Genomic DNA, 16,867 nt, shown 5'->3' with positions numbered 1-16,867 from the left:
TAGTCAGAGATGTCCACCTTTGAATGGACAGACCAGATCATGTAAAAATGGTATAACATCTTTATCTACAACCAAGATTAACCTTATAATACCGCATAGCTATGGTACATACGTTTTCTGTTGATACCTATAATTGTTTTTGACATGCATATCTCTGAAAGAGCATTTCTGAATGAATTACAGATATTATTGTTTTTCTAGCAGTTAAAAGTAATTAAATTGTATTTGTTGATAATGTAGAGTAAATGTAATTACTACCGTAAACTGCAATAGCTTCATCTTGTAACTTGAGCAAGGTAGTCAAGTCAGGCCTGTCGAGAGGGATAGTGCTGAGAGGAGGGAGAATGTTCTAGATACTCCCCTCGAGAGTGCAAAAAGAAAGTATCCCCCCCATTGACAGTGTCTGCACTGTGTGACAGGCTTGACATCTGCACTGTGACGGGAATGACATCCCATGGTGGAGTTGACTCTGAGCATGTCCCTATGGGCCAGCTACAATTACTTCATCGTCAGTGTTCCTGATCTGGAAACCATCTGCCCACTTTCAGGCACTTGAGGTTGTCCAGCATTGCATTTGAACTTCGGGTTGTGTTTTGGGGTGTACTTGTGAAGTAGTTCTTCTTCTGATCTATGTAATAAACAAAGTTTAGTTTCCTTTAAAAATGTGGGTTTTTTTCTTTAAAAAATACATGTTTGCTGTATATTGCATAACACAATAAAACCCTTACATGTACAGTATCAATGCCCAATAATGACTATATGTATGGCAAACCTTCTCAAATGTCATGCATATGAAAGAAAATATGAGTTTTCGATTGGAAAAACAGACAAGCAATAAAAATATCCCACATTAAAAACAACAACAAGAACATCAACAACCAAAGGAAAATGGCATAAACACAACGTACATTCGGATTGCATTGTACCCACTGTGTATTTGGAGCATTTTTAAATGTATTTTTTAATTAATCATGAATTTCTCCCAGGTAAATATGTGAGCAATGTGTCTTCGGACTCTAACAATCACTGCTTTTCCATGACTGGTCAAACAGCACTGTTTTACACCTTGGAACTTCGATGAATCATTGGCGTATTAATAAATACCAAAAATGTAGGAGAGTTGGGCACTCGAAGACATTCTGTGTTTTGCAATCCTACGTCCCACTATCTTTCTATTTTGAGGAGTGTCAATTGATTAAACAACCAAAATGGTATAATTAGTGCCAAAAAATGATTGAAATTACATTTTTTTTCAACAGCCCAAACAGTATCAGCAAGCAAGCCTGTACACCCTTTTTTCTCTCTCATTTTATTTACAATATTTTGTCTTAAACACATGAATACATTGCATTTAAATGAGTTGCATATAATTAACAAAATGCTCACTTGGATTTATATTGTTCTTGTCATGGATATGTCCTCTCCAATGTAAGATTGAAGACAATAGTGGGAGTATAATGCATTATAACAGTATTTTGTTATGACAAAGTGCGATTTATAATTGTAACGTAAAAAAACAATATCTATATTTACATACCATAATTTAATTAAAAATAACATTTTGTGGTTCTGGCTAAAGGTGCCACTTCCAGCCCTAAAATCATAATATTCAAATGTTTTATTTTTTATCTTAATTTGAGCAAGTCATGTCAACTCTTGGTAATCAAATGAAAAGGAGGAAACACAGGCAAGCTAGTTTTAACCAACAGTCCCGGGGGAAACTGGCAAAGGTCTGGGCTTCAGATTGCACCCAGATACAAATTGATCACAAAGTTTATCTTTATAAGTTCTTTACAAGTTCCAAAGAGATAAAATATCTAGTCCAATGCAATCCTCCTCACCTCTCCCATAGTAAACGTTATGTATTTCTGGAATAGTACAAAAAAAAAAAGATGAAACTTTTCCTCAGTGGATCACAATGGCCTGCTCACTTGGATCACCACCGACGAACCATGGTGGTACTGGTGGTAGTTTGTCTTGCTTGTTGTCTGTTAATATATTTTGTAAATCTTTTTTTAAGCTCCGATAGAACAAAGAATCAAAGATTTTTTTAAAATATTTTTTTTATATCACTATGCAGTCTCTTAAATAGCTTATAACGTCATAAAATTATTTAACTTCTTCACGGGAAACGGAGTAGAAGTCCTGCTGGGGCACGTGGGCAGAGTCCAGTCCTCCTGCTCGGCTCGTCTGCCGTTTTGAAAGCCCTCCATTTTGTTTCTAAACAGGCCAGTCTAATATCTTGTATTATTATCATTTTTTTTTTCATCATAGAAAAGTCTGTATCCAAAATGTTCACCAGTTTTTGTCTCAGAGAAAATACAGGCACAACCATATTTTGTGCTATATTTTTTTCTTCTTCTTCAGATTCAATTTTCAGTTTTTGGAGGAGAGGTGCGTTTCAGTGCTTGTCCTAGTAACACATACAGAGTTTGACTTGCTTTGTTTCTTGCGTCAAGGATGCACCCAAGCACTCATACATTTTTTTGTGAGGATGTATACGTGCACATATAGAGGTTCAATATATCTGCATTTCTCTATTTTGTCTCTGTTATCTCAGTCTCTCTGGTTGGGTTGGGTGGGGAGGGTGTAGTTTTGTTTTGGGGTGCTGATGGTGGGGGATTGGAAGGGGGTTGATGGTGGAAGGGGCTAGTTGTTGGCGGGGGTATCCTTGGTTGGCTTGTTCTGCTCCTTGGGCCACAGCTGCTGCTGCTGCAGCTCCTTAACCACTCTCTCCAGGTGCTCCCTGGCCTCCCGTTCCAGCAATAGGTCTGCCCGGAGCTGCTCACGGTCTGCCTCGGCATGCTGGAGCTTCATTTGCAAGTCCTCGATCTGAAACAAAAAAACACCATGAAGGGTTGAGCTTAGGAACCAGACAATACACCTGCTTAGTGTGTCTACTTTCAGCCTTTTCAGTTTTTTTTTGTTTACTATCTAATATCATCTCTTTAACTCTTAAATCAGACACACACACAGCCAGTGTGACAGCAAGACGCCATAGCCACATCCTTCCCCCGCCACTGCAAACCTCTAAGCCTCTCCACTTCCCGACCCAGACACACAACAGTGAACTAGCGACACAGACCTAACTTAGATGTCTCTCCAAATACCACAAACACTATAAACATTCACTCAAGTAAAGGCTTTTAAGACAGGGCTAGAAAGCAAATTGCTATTTTTAGAGAAACTAGGACTCAAGGCCAGTGTACTTCTATTTTGTTTTGCCTAATCTACATTTCCCATGATGCTTAAAAGGAACTACACGTCTCTTCCTGTTTCCTCTTTAGACTAGCACTTATCTTGGGTCTGTGCTCTTTGGGTTACACCCATTTGTTTTCGACCACGCAGAAAAAACGTTTTTTTTTCTTACCTCATTGACAATGAGCGCTTAACCTTGGTGTTAGACAGAAATGCTGCAATTACTTTGAGGGCTAGCCTCAGTTCGGAGTGTTTATATAATCGGACTACAGACACTTTGACTATGGCCTCTTCTCTGTCTGGGTTTGAGTAGCCTATTGTGTGTGTGTGTGTCCTCACCTGTGCTGAGTACTTGGCGCGCAGGCGGCCCGCCTCGCAACCCTTGTCACACACTCGGAGCTGCCGGGCCTGCTCCAGCTCCCTCTTCAGACGCATGCGCGACTCATTAGCCTCCTTCATCTTCTTCTCGCTCTCGGCGCGCAGGCGCTCAATCTCCTTCCTCAGGTTCCGCTTGGCCTCCGTGGCCTCCCTGAGCTTCTCTTTCTTAGCCACCCGCAGGAACTCCAACTCCTATGGGACAAAGTTGACGTAAACATTAGGATGAGCTAACTAGCAGTAGCATTACTGAGTTACCATTGGCGTGTACAGGTTAGCAAAAGCTAATTAGCATTAGCCTACAGAGGAAGAGTTGGCATTAAATGTAGTCAGGGATGCTAAACCAAACAACAAGCTACCTGAGGAAACCCTGTTCAACTTTGAATCCTCTGAAACTTATAGCGAACTCCTGGAAAATAGATAAAGAGATAGCGTAAAATTATTTTTTTAAAGTTATGAAAGCTCATCCAAACTAACAATGCAAGTTTAATGTAACATTAAGTCTGTTGAAAAAGTTCTACTGCACAATGTACTGTGTTAAAATACATACTGTTGAAGTCGGAAGTTTACATACACTTAGGTTGGTGTCATTAAAACATGTTTTTCAACCATTCCACACATTTCTTGTTAACAAATTATAGTTTTGTGGTCGGTTGATGTCGGTTAGGACATCTACTTTGTGCATGACACAAGTCATTTTTCCAACAATTGTTTACAGGCAGATTATTTCACTTATAATTCACTGTATCACAATTCCAGTGGATCAGAAGTTTACATACACTAAGTTGACTGTGCTTTTAAATAGCTTGGAAAATTCCAGAAATGATGTCATGGCTTTAGAAGCTTCTGATAGGCTAATTGATATCATTTGAATCAATTGGAGGTGTACCCGTGGATGTATTTCAAGGCCTACCTTCAAACTCAGTGTCTCTTTGCTTGACATCATGGGAAAATCTAAATAAATTAGCCAAGACCTCAGAAAAAAAATTGTAGACCTCCACAAGTCTGGTTCATCCTTGGGAGCAATTTCCAAACGCCTGAAGGTACCACGTTCATCTGTACAAACAATAGCACGCAAGTATAAACACCAAGGGACCACGCAGCCGTCATACCGCTCAGGAAGGAGACACGTTCTGTCTCCTAGAGATGAACGTACTTTGGTGCGAAAAGTGCAAATCAATCCCAGAACAACAGCAAAGGACCTTGTGAAGATGCTGGAGAAAACAGGTACAAAAGTATCTATATCCACAGTGAAACAAGCCATAAAAAAGCCAGACTACGGTTTGCAACTGCACATGGGTACAAAGATTATACTTTTTGGAGAAATATCCTTTGGTCTGATGAAACAAATATTGAACTGTTTGGCAATTATGACCATCGTTATGTTTGGAGGAAAAAGGGGGACGCTTGCAAGCCGAAGAACACCATCCCAACCGTGAAGCACGGGGGTGGCAGCATCATGTTGTGGGGGTGCTTTGCTGCAGGAGGGGCTGGTGCACTTCACAAAATAGATGGCATCATGAGGATGGAAAATGATGTGCATATATTGAAGCAAGATCTCAAGATATCAGTCAGGAAGTTAAAGCTTGGTCGCAAATGGGTCTTCCAAATGGACAATGACCCCAAGCATACTTCCAAAGTAGTGGCAAAATGGCTCAAGGACAACAAAGTCAAGGTATTGGAGTGGCCATCACAAAGCCCTGACCTCAATCCTATAGAAAATCAAATCAAATCAAATCTGTATTTGTCACGTGCGCGGAATACAACAGATGTAGACCTTACAGTGAAATGCTTACTTACAGGCTCTAACCTCTAACCTCTAACCTAGTGCAAAAAAGGTCATAGGTGAACAATAGGTAGGTAAAGAAATAAAACAACAGTAAAAAGACAGGCTGTATGTATGTAGCGATTGAGGTAGTATGTACACGTAGATATGGTTAAAGTGACTATGCATATATGATGAACAGAGAGTAGCAGTAGCGTAAAGAAGGGTTGGCGGGTGGTGGGTGGCAGGACACAATGCAGATAGCCTGGTTAGCCAATGTGTGGGAGCACTGGTTGGTCGGCCCAATTGATGTAGTATGTACATGAATGTATAGTTATAGTGACTATGCATATACTATAAACAGAGAGTAGCAGCAGCGTAAAAAGAGGGGTTGGGGGGGCACACAATGCAAATAGTGCGGGTAGCCATTTGATTACCTGTTCAGGAGTCTTATGGCTTGGGGGTACAAACAGTTGAGAAGCCTTTTTGTCCTAGACTTGGCACTCTGGTACCGCTTGCCATGCGGTAGTAGAGAGAACAGTCTATGACTGGGGTGGCTGTGGTCTTTGACAATTTTTAGGGCCTTCCTCTGACACTGCCTGGTGTAGAGGTCCTGGATGGCAGGCAGCTTAGCCCCAGTGATGTACTGGGCCATACGCACTACCCTCTGTAGTGCCTTGCGGTCAGAGGCCGAGCAATTGCAGTACCAGGCAGTGATGCAACCAGTCAGGATGCTCTCGATCTTGCAGCTGTAGAACCTTTTGAGGATCTCAGGACCCATGCCAAATCTTTTTAGTTTCCTGAGGGGGAATAGGCTTTGCTGTGCCCTCTTCATGACTGTCTTGGTGTGTTTGGACCATTCTAGTTTGTTGTTGATGTAGACACCAAGGAACTTGAAGCTCTCAACCTGCTTTGAGGGTACTATGGTGTTGAACGCTGAGCTGTAGTCAATGAATAGCATTCTCACATAAGTGTTCCTTTTGTCCAGGTGGGAAAGGGCAGTGTGGAGTGCAATAGAGATTGCATCATCTGTGGATCTGTTTGGGCGGTATGCAAATTGGAGTGGGTCTAGGGTTTCTGGGATAATGGTGTTGATGTGAGCCATTACCAACCTTTCAAAGCACTTCATGGCTATGGACGTGAGTGCTACGGGTCTGTAGTCATTTAGGCAGGTTACCTTAGTGTTCTTGGGCACAGGGACTATGGTGGTCTGCTTGAAACATGTTGGTATCACAGACTCAATCAGGGACATGTTGAAAATGTCAGTGAAGACACCTGCCAGTTGGTCAGCACATGCCCGGAGCACACATCCTGGTAATCCGTCTGGCCCTGCAGCCTTGTGTAAGTTGACCTGTTTAAAGTTCTTACTCACGTCGGCTACGAAGAGCGTGATCACACAGTCGTCCGGAACAGCTGATGCTCTCATGCATGCCTCAGTGTTGCTTGCCTCGAAGCGAGCATAGAAGTGATTTAGCTCGTCTGGTAGGCTCGTGTCACTGGGCAGCTCGCGGGTGTGCTTCCCTTTGTAGTCTGTAATAGTTTGCAAGCCCTGCCACATAAGACGAGCGTCGGAGCCGGTGTAGTATGATTCAATCTTAGCCCTGTATTGACGCTTTGCCTGTTTGATGGTTCGTCGCAGGGCATAGCTGGATTTCTCGTAAGCTTCCAGGTTAGAGTCCCGCACCTTGAAAGCGGCAGCTCTACCCTTTAGCTCAATGCGAATGTTGCCTGTAATCCATGGCTTCTGGTTGGGGTATGTACGTACAGTCACTGTGGGGACGACGTCCTCGATGCACTTATTGATAAAGCCAGTGACTGATGTGGTGTACTCCTCAATGCCATCGGAAGGATCCCGGAACATGTTTCAGTCTGTGATAGCAAAACTGCTTCATCTGACCACTTTTTTATAGACTGAGTCACTGGTGCTTCCCGCTTTAATCTTTGCTGGAATCAGGAAAAGCAGGAATCAGGAGGATAGAGTTGTGGTCAGATTTACCAAATGGAGGGCGAGGGAGAGGTTTGTACGCATCTCTGTGTGTGGAGTATAGGTGATCTAGAATTATTTTCCCTCTGGTTGCACATTTAACATGTTGATGGAAATTTGGTAGAACTGATTTAAGTTTCCCTGCATTAAAGTCTCCGGCCACTAGGAGCGCCGCCTCTGGGTGAGTGGTTTCCTGTTTGCTTATTTCCTTATACAGCTGACTGAGTGCGGTCTTAGTGCCAGCATCTGTCTGTGGTGGTAAATAAACAGCCACAAAAAGTATAGCTGAAAACTCTCTAGGCAAGTAGTGTGGCCTGAAATTTATCACAATATACTGTACTTCAGGCGAGCAAAATCTCTGAAACAGCCACAAAAAGAACTGAAAAAGCGCGTGCAAGCAAGGAGGCCTACAAACCTGACTCGGTTACACCAGCTCTGTCACGAGGAATGGGCCAAAATTCACCCAACTTATTGTGGGAAGCTTGTGGAAGGCTACCCGAAACGTTTGACCCAAGTTAAACAATTTAAAGGCAATGCTACCAAATACTAATTGAGTGTATGTAAAGTTCTGATGAAAGAAATAAAAGCTGAAATAAATCATTCTCTCTACTATTATTCTGACATTTCACATTCTTAAAAAAAAGTGGTGATCCTAACTGACCTAAAACAGGGATTTTTTACTTGGATTAAACGTCAGGAATTGTGAAAAACTGAGTTGAAATGAATTTGGCTAAGGTGTATGTAAACGTCCGACTTCAACTGTAATTGAACAAGTCAAGTGGGTTTCAGTCAAGGGATGCAAAGCTAACAACGTGTAGGCTAGCTACTGATACATTCATAGGAAGGTCACCAAATAGAGCTTTCCTCCATATACTGTACATGTACCTAGAATTCCTATTTCAATACGCCACAGACCACAGTGTTTACTATAGGGATGGGTGAGGTCCTCTGAGTGAAGGGTTAAGGAGATGAGAGGGCAAACAGATGTGAGGTTTCCTTCCTCTTTGAAACTGAGAGACTAAGAGATTCCTCTCTCTTTGTGTGTGTAGAAACACCCTTCTCATGGGAACCTAACTGACAGGACAAGCATGTCTGTCGGCAAGCTTTGTTAGCTGTTTCGTAAAAGTATGATAAAAAAGGACAGGAAAAAAAATCCCCCGTTCTACTTGCTCAATTTACAAAATGTCCTATTTGGTAAATTAAGTGGAACTTTTGAATAATGTTCCATCTCGGAGGATGCACGTTGTGTACCTTCACACACACACACACACACACACACACACACACACACACACACACACACACACACACACACACACACACACACACACACACACACACACACACACACACACACACACACACACACACACACACACACAGTTGTCGTTGGTTTAAGAAATAGTTTCTTTCCAATACCAAAATATAAAAAGAAGTCTGCTCCGACTGCTTTTGCAGCAACATCCGTTTAAAATGTTTTTGCCAAGTCATGGTGTAAGCCGCCAGTCATCTGAGTTCTTAACATTTTGCCCTCTGTCTGGCACTTAAGAGTTTGAGGAAACTAAGACAAACTGGCATAAGAATAGGGCTAAAACCTAGACATTAGCCCTGGGAGTTGTCAGATCTTAGCCAAGGTTCCCCATCACACAGGGATAGTTCATCAACCTGTCTCTGCAATTCTATATATTTTATAAATATTTATGGATTATTTGATTAAATATACACTGGGTGTACAAAACATCAGGAACACCTGCTCTTTCCATGACATAGACTGGCCAGGTGAATCCAGGTGAAAGCTATGATCTCACTTGTTAAATCCACTTCAAACAGTGTAGATGAAGGGGAGGAGGCAGGTTAAAGGAGGAATTTTAAGTAGTTTAACAATTGAGACATGGATTGTGTATGTGTGACATTCAGAGGGTGAATGGTCAAGACAAAAGATTTAAGTGCCTTTGAACGGGGTATGGTAGTAGGTGACAGGTGCACAGGTTTGAGTGTGTCAAGAACTGCAATGTTGCTGGGTTTATCAAGAATGGTCCACCACCCAAAGGACATCCAGCCGACTTGACACAACTGTGGGAAGCATTGGAGTCAACACGGGCCAGCATCCCTGTGGAATGCTTTCGACACCTTGTAGTCCAAGCCCCGACGAATTGAGGCTGTTCTGAGGTCAAAAGGGGGAGGGGGGGGGGGGGGGGGGGTGCAACTCAATATTAGGAAGGCTTTCCTAATGTTTAGTATACTCAGGGTACATGAATTGGGATATAGGATAGTTGATTGATGGGTCTCTGTACCTGTTGGAGGCTGCGTTTGGCCTGCAGGGCTGAGCCAAGCTTTTCCTCCTGCTTCACCCTCATCTTGACGATCTCATGCAGGAACTTCTCCTTAGACTCCTTGGAGTCCAGCCCGCTGTCCAGTGTGTGCCTCAGGGTCTCCAGCTCCGACTCAAGACCCCCGGCCCCGGGGACATCAGGGGCCAACACCACTGCCACTGCTGCTGCTGCTACCCCAGTGAGAGGGCCACCCTCTGGGGTCAATACAGCCGACGTCAATGTACACACTGGGCCCTGTGCGCCAGGCGAGCTCAGGTCCTTAGCCGAGCTGGAGGAGGTGAAGGATGGGGAGGAGAGGGAGGAAAGGGACGAAGTGACTGGGGAAAGAGAGGATAGAGAGAGAGTAATGTTAAGTTTTGAGTCAGAGAAAGAGGTTTCCGGCCGTTGACAACCTTAATCTTTCACGTCAAACATGACATGTTTCTGGGATACTCACATTCCTCTCGGCTCTCCACCTCAATCTCAACTTCTGAGTCCTCCTGGAGTGGGGTCTTGCTGGCTGCTGCTGATGGGGGGCAGAGGGGCTCGGGGCCTGGGTGCGGGAGCTCCACGGTGGCCATCCTCTTCCGGGGCCTGGGGATGGCCCCTTCTCCTGGGGCCTCCCTGGCGCTGGGGTGGAAGGTGCTGGGCACGGACGGGGACAGTGGCCCAGCCTTTGCCAGGGGGAGGGGCGTGAGGGCAACGTTTGGGGCCACGGCACTCTCCATCGTCTTGAAGTTGTAGAAGCTAAGAGGGAGAGAAAGAAAGAGAGAGGAGGATGTGAGAGGTGGTTGGTTTTTCGGTGTCTTTGGTTGGAAGGGAAAGAGGGAAAGAATCTCGAATGTTGCGGATGCTTTGACAATGAGCTAACAATGAGCATGCGTGACACTTTATTTCACAATCCAAAATGGGTTCAACAGCCACACGTAATAGTCTGTTAGATATTCACTCCTACTAAGTGAAAAATTGAATAGATTAAGTGTGTGTGCCTGTGCACATGTGTGAATGTAATGTGTGTATTATGTGCTTATGTGATTCACTCCGAGTGGGTGCACACGGTTGAGTGTGTGTGAGTGGTGCCGTGTGGGAGGCGGCGGTACAGTCAGCTCTACCCCCTGACCTCAGCCCACCCAGACAAGCCGGTGGGCCCTCCTGATCGTGAGGCATGCCGGGAGGGAGCAACTCCATGACATAGGAATGAGCACAAAATTCCCATCCAAAATGGCTGCCGTGGTTGTGCTCTCAAAACAACCAAACTGTTGCTGCTTTTAAACAGTGGGGGGTTTTCATTGTTTTAGAGCAGGGGTGTTGAACTCATTTTGTCCCGGGGGAGCATTCGGTCTTCACCGAAGTCCGGAGGGACTCTCTGAAAACTGGTTATATTTCCTTGCCGTCGAAATGTATTTTTTTGCTCCCTGACTGTCAATAAATAAACTGTATGAATGTAGGTCCATTGACTGTGCACAGTGATTATTAGCGAGCTGAACAGTGCTGGAGCTGGACAGTGTGAATATTGGTCCATAATCATTTCTACACAGTTTCGATTTGGTTGTAGTGATTTTAAAGTATATTGAGTCATTTTAAAGTAGTTTTACTCTAACCACCCACGGGCTGGATTGGACACCCTCGCGATGTTTGATACCCCTGTTTTAGAGGCTTGGATGATTGATGTGTGTTTAAAGCATGGACTTGGTGTACTATGTCGACATGCGTGTTTCTTCAGGGTAGTGTGCTGTTGTTTGTTGTTGTGCGTATGTTGAGCTCACCTGTCTCTCAGTGTAGCCAGAGGGCGGTTGGGCGTCTCTTTGTCCCCGGCCGAGAGGTTAGGGGACCAGGGCCTGAAAGCTGACGGTCTCTGTCTGGGCTGGATGCAGTTGAGCCCCGTATTGTCTGAAGCCGAGAGGGATCTTAACCAATCGGGTTGCTTCTCTTTCTCAGCGGACAGGGGCAGCGATGGGAAGTCTTCATGTTTAGACTTCTTGGTTGGGATGGGATCTGATGCCTGGAGAGAGAAAAGAAGGGAGAGAAGAGAAAATGGCATGTAAGACAAATTGTAGGGCAATTTTAGAAGTACAAGGTCAAATCTATGTTCTATTCAGAGACCGGACGTTTCCTTTGTCCAGCGGATGGCAATTTGAGCCGCACTGCCCGCTTGGCATCCTCAGTGGCCTACCAGTCTCTAATGCCAGTGAACTGAAAATGCATCCAGAGGTGTAAGATGGCTCTAGCCTGTGTGTGTGTGTGTGTGTGTGTGTGCGTGAGAGATCCCAGTATAAATAGAGCCCAAATCAACGATTAACTCCTCGAGACAGGTGTCACAGAAAAGGCATCTGACAACTCGGATTGTAAGTGTGTGTAATTTTAGGAGCGGTGTTGACTGTGTGTGTGTGTGTGTGTGTGTGTGTGTGTGTGTGTGTGTGTGTGTGTGTGTGTGTGTGTGTGTGTGTGTGTGTGTGTGTGTGTGTGTGTGTGTGTGTGTATTTGCTATAGTTGGGAGTGCGTGAGGGTTATTATAGTGTTAGACAACACAAGACGGAAGCCTCAACTCTCACACTCGAGCTTGCAAGCCCTTCTTAACCAGCTGGTATATTGACATATGACACACGTATAAGTTATATAGAGACTGTTTGACTGAGGTTGAGCTTGTTTTGGTCAAACAACTATCAACAGTGACAGCTTTTGAGCAGTGTTGCAATAATGTTGACACTAGGATAGGCTATATTGCTTCAAACACTTAGAGTACACACACGCGCTCACACTCACACACAGTCTGCACACGCCAGTACTCCAGACAATTGTACTACAGTGTATTTCAGCAGAGGTGAGACGTCTCTCTCTCTCTCTCTCTCTCTCTCTCTCTCTCTCTCTCTCTCTCTCTCTCTCTCTCTCTCTCTCTCTCTGTCTCTGTCTCTGTCTCTGTCTCTGTCTCTCTCTGTCTCTGTCTCTGAGCTGAGGGAGTCTTTAAAAAGCAGACAAGGGCAGGTCTGTGTTCCGGACTGCCATGACCTCAGCCTCTCCAAGCTGTGGCTGTCACTAGCCTCCCCCGACCCCCCCCTTCCCTCGCAGCCCTCCTCACTGCAAGTCTCTGTCTCTCCTCTTCTTCCTTTTCTCATTCTCTCGAGCCAATGAACGTAATGCCGTGTATCCTTTACTACTATCTTACTTGTCGAGAGTGAATGACAACAGAGCATCTGGAAATGATATATAAATGTGTAATAGCTATATAATTCCAACCCCTCATCATTAGCATCATAACACAAACCTAATGTCACAATTGCTGAGTGTAATATATTGTTGTACACAAGAACAACATTGGAGAGCCCAAATCTAGCATTCGTTATATCACACATGTGATGTTCGGCCACAGACAGACAATAGCCTATCATTACAAAATCGACTCAAATGATTGAGAACGTGGAAATAGGAACTAGGACATCGGAAGGAAAGACGATCGGAAGGACGTGGCCAATGTCTCTGAGAGGAGCAGATGTCTTGCTTCCGTCTACCTGACCACCTAACCAGGGCTCTGCACGTGTGTGTCTGTGTGTGTGTGTGTGTGTGTGTATGTGTGTGTGTGTGTGTGTGTGTGTGTGTGTGTGTGTGTGTGTGTGTGTGTGTGTGTGTGTGTGTGTGTGTGTGTGTGTGTGTGTGTGTGTGTGTGTGTGTGTGTGTGTGTGTGTGTGTGTGTACTCTGGACGCTTGCCAAGGTCTTCCAGCCCAAACAGGAAATGCTGGGAGCAGTGCTTTGTGGGAGGAAGTGAAATCTGAAGGACGGGCCGAGGTGAATCGTAACAATCCTGTCTCCCACACACCCCAACACTAACTGTGTGTGTCTGTTCATGCGGTGTGTCCTACACAAGGTGGGACACATCTACTTTTATTAGAAAGCCAACAGCCCTATGCTGATAAGCCACTGCATTGCAACAGGATTGAGAGAGAGAGAGAGAGAGAGAGAGAGAGAGAGAGAGAGAGAGAGAGAGAGAGAGAGAGAGAGAGAGAGAGAGAGAGAGAGAGAGAGAGAGAGAGAGAGAGAGAGAGAGAGAGAGAGAGAGAGAGAGAGAGAGAGAGAGAGAGAGAGAGAGAGAGAGAGAGAGAGAGAGAATCTCCTGGCATGGGCTGCAAATGTGGGGCAAGAGTACATGTTTGTATAGCAAGAGTGAGGTGGAAGAAAGGGAGGGGCAAGGCTTGTGTTTATGATCCTGTCTGGATTACAAAGCATAGACAGGATGTCACACTCGAATATAAGGCCTTTGATTAGCCAAGTTGTGTGAGAGACATGCCCAGACGAGTGTCGGCTCACTGAAAATACCCGCTTTTGAAATCTCACACTTCGGTGGAGTCATAGTATCTGCACCCCCACTGCCTAGGAATAGCCCAGGGTTGAGAGAGTGACAAAGCCTTTTCTCATGAGGGCTGGCTGGGTGGATGGAGGTAAGGAGGGAGAAAATAGAGAGAGAGAGAAGATAGAGAGAGTAGCGGGTAATGCTCAGCTGCCAGGAAGCCCTCCGGATGAGTGTGTGGCAAGCATGTCTGCCAGTGTGTGTGTGTCTGTGCTCGTGTGTGTGTCTGCTCATGTGGGTGGGGCACGTCACACTCTGTCAGTCACGCTCAGTCAAGGTCTATGTGCCCTGTATGAAACTCTTCAAGTTCTTCTGTCTGCTAGCTACCACAGTGTGGTACACCAATGTAGCGTCCAGCTCAGTACAGTCAAACACTCATGCTATGGCTAGCTAGCGCTGAGGCTAACACTAGAGCAGACGAGGAAGCAAAGGTCAGCTCTGGCCACACAGGCAGGGGGCTCTTACTCAGTCGCTGAGGACAACTCCATGTCTGAGCCCTCAATGTTACACATCCAATGAGGGGGAAGTTCACTGAGTGGTTTTAGATGTTACAGAGCCAATCAAATTCCTAGTAAGTTAGAGAATTGCTTTATTCTGGGGGGAAAATGTGACTTGGCAATTTTGATGGGAGGATAATTGTCGGATCTAAAAAGGCTTGAAAGAAAATCCTCCTCGCCGAAAAAGTCCAGGCTTTGTGGTACAGTGGATAGACGGTCTGTTTTCTCAGGAGGTAGAACTGACACTCCCATGACACAATCTGTCATTTTCATTGCTCTCTCCCTCAGTCTCTGTCTCTCACTGTCCCTGCCTCCCTCTGTCTGTTTGTCTGTCTCAATTCAACACTGCATTTCTCGTGACACAGATTACAGGATGTCCTCTCCAAACAAGCAGAATTCCATTCAACAAAAGCAAGCGAGCAAAACGAAGCTAGAATGAAGGAAAAAAAGTCCCGACAACACAGGGAGGTAAACAAACAAACTGTCGGGGGTGAACAGTCAACCGTATCTCAACCCAATTTAAAATGTCAATCTCAAGATCAAAATGAAACAAAATTGCTGCAACTCTCGGACATTGCGGTTCAATGTCATACTCTGGTCTTATTCTAGTCACGTTTCAACTATACTACATCTTGGTTGTCTAGGCAAACCCTGACCGTGACATTGACCGCGTGAATGAGGTCACTTCCTGTTTGGCCTGACGACCTCACTTCCACGTTGAGTTTGCGGCCTGAGTGTGAAACCTTGTCAACAGTGTCAGTGACGTGGTTGTGTCAGAGAGAAGAATGGCCCGTGGCGCTAGATTATGTGCATGTGGCACCAAACATGTTGTGTTAGCTAGTGCAAAGCTAACATCCTCTCAGACTACGGGGAAATTAATGTCTCTAACTATCGAGTCCCACCCTGCCTGTGACCTGTCTTTGACCTCCTTGCTGGAGGGGCCACACTGTGACTGCAGGAAGGGAGGGCCTTCCTGGAAATTAGCCTAGCACCTTGTCTAGTGTTCGCTGCTAGCTCGAAAAAGGACATGAAGCGAGAGATGTCTCACTGCGCCTTAACCGCAGAAACCTAAAGTCTACATCTGCTGGCAAACAAACAGGTGTCAGACAACACGTTTCTGTGAAAAATGTGATTAAAACACACACACACCTGTGTCTCTGTACTCGGTGAGGTAAATAACTATAAACAGGTTTTTGAGTTACAGCAACACAACTCAACACTGCAGACTAGGCTCAATTTCATCTTAAGTGTCTACTCTATACTATAATTATTTAAATATCTAAGTACGGTGCAACTGGATATGTGCATTTTGGAGATTCTACTTTTCTTCGCTTTGCTGACTAAACTTGAAAGTACCTCATTTAGTATTCACTTTGATATACCGAGGAACACTTTCTCTGTGCTCAGCAGTTAAGTGAGTATGTTTAGTCCTTCTAGTTGGGCTGCTGTATAGAGAGGGTGTATTCAGTTGTTGATTGAATATCCCTGTTCTAAGGCAGTCGTGTTCAAAATATACAGCCAGGGATTTACTGACACCTGTTTCTGTGTGCGTACGTGCATGTGTGGGCGCGCGTGTGTGTGTACTAGTAGCAGCAAGGGGTGAGACGAGAGGCAGATGTTCAGGTAGCTGACTTCTGTAGCGAGAGAGAGGCGCCAGCATCTGTACTACCTTTACGTACACACAAACACCCTCATCTAGCAACCCCATCTCTTTTCACGTCTCCCTAATACAAGAACAAAAACAGCCCAATTCCACAACTTAACCGTAACCTGCAACTTCAACCTCCAACGATCCTAGCCATCCCTTATCAAATCAAATCAAATTTGATAGGTCGCATACACATGTTTAGCAGATGTTATTGCGGGTGTAGCGAAATGCTTGTGTTCCTAGCTCCAACAGTGCAGTAATTTCTAACAATACACAACAATACACACACATTTTAAAGTAAAATAATGGAACGTATAAATACCATGTAAGTCCAAAGTTAAGACTTTGCTCCTGACAGCATTCTCTCAGTCTCCACATGTCCATTTGGAAGGACAATGTTGATAACTTTCAGAAAATAAGAAAATACAGACTACAGAACATAGTTGTCTTTTTTTTTATATATGGCTGATGCACTTTGGGCTTTCCCAGAACAGAATGCGGTCTGGTGTTGTTCCTCCTCGACTGAGGTTTCCACTTCCAGGAAGAGTCCATAGGGACAGACATAACAGACCCTCCTACGTGGTTGTGCTCGGCTCGGCTACATTAGGCTAGGCTAGAGGCTAGGGCCACCACAAAAAGGGGAGAACAGGCTAGCCAGCCGCAGCTAAATTAGGCCCAGGTCCCAAGGGGACAGGAGTCTCACACACCCTAGCCACATCAGAGAGAGAGAAGGGGAGGAGGAGCGAGA

General features: G+C 44.8%; 1 protein-coding gene across 1 annotated transcript in view; it reads right to left on the bottom strand.

Moving 5' to 3' along the window:
* Positions 1 to 1,288: 1,288 nt before the first annotated feature.
* The window catches only part of LOC139542077 (ski oncogene-like), a 75,393-nt gene continuing 59,814 nt past the window's right edge, over positions 1,289 to 16,867 (bottom strand). Inside the window, exons 2-6 of the mRNA XM_071347095.1 lie at positions 11,401 to 11,636; positions 10,092 to 10,381; positions 9,617 to 9,972; positions 3,538 to 3,768; positions 1,289 to 2,832 (exon numbers count right to left, since the gene is read on the bottom strand). Coding sequence (XP_071203196.1) covers positions 2,650 to 2,832; positions 3,538 to 3,768; positions 9,617 to 9,972; positions 10,092 to 10,381; positions 11,401 to 11,636 — 1,296 coding nt within the window. The 3' untranslated portion in view covers positions 1,289 to 2,649. The remainder of the gene's footprint in view (positions 2,833 to 3,537; positions 3,769 to 9,616; positions 9,973 to 10,091; positions 10,382 to 11,400; positions 11,637 to 16,867) is intronic.

The sequence above is a fragment of the Salvelinus alpinus genome, chromosome 17 (assembly GCF_045679555.1).
Source record: "Salvelinus alpinus chromosome 17, SLU_Salpinus.1, whole genome shotgun sequence".
In the NCBI taxonomy this organism is placed as follows: Eukaryota; Metazoa; Chordata; class Actinopteri; order Salmoniformes; family Salmonidae; genus Salvelinus; species Salvelinus alpinus.
The sequence above is the reverse complement of the archived record's forward strand: the minus strand, read 5'-3'. Positions and strand labels throughout refer to the sequence as shown.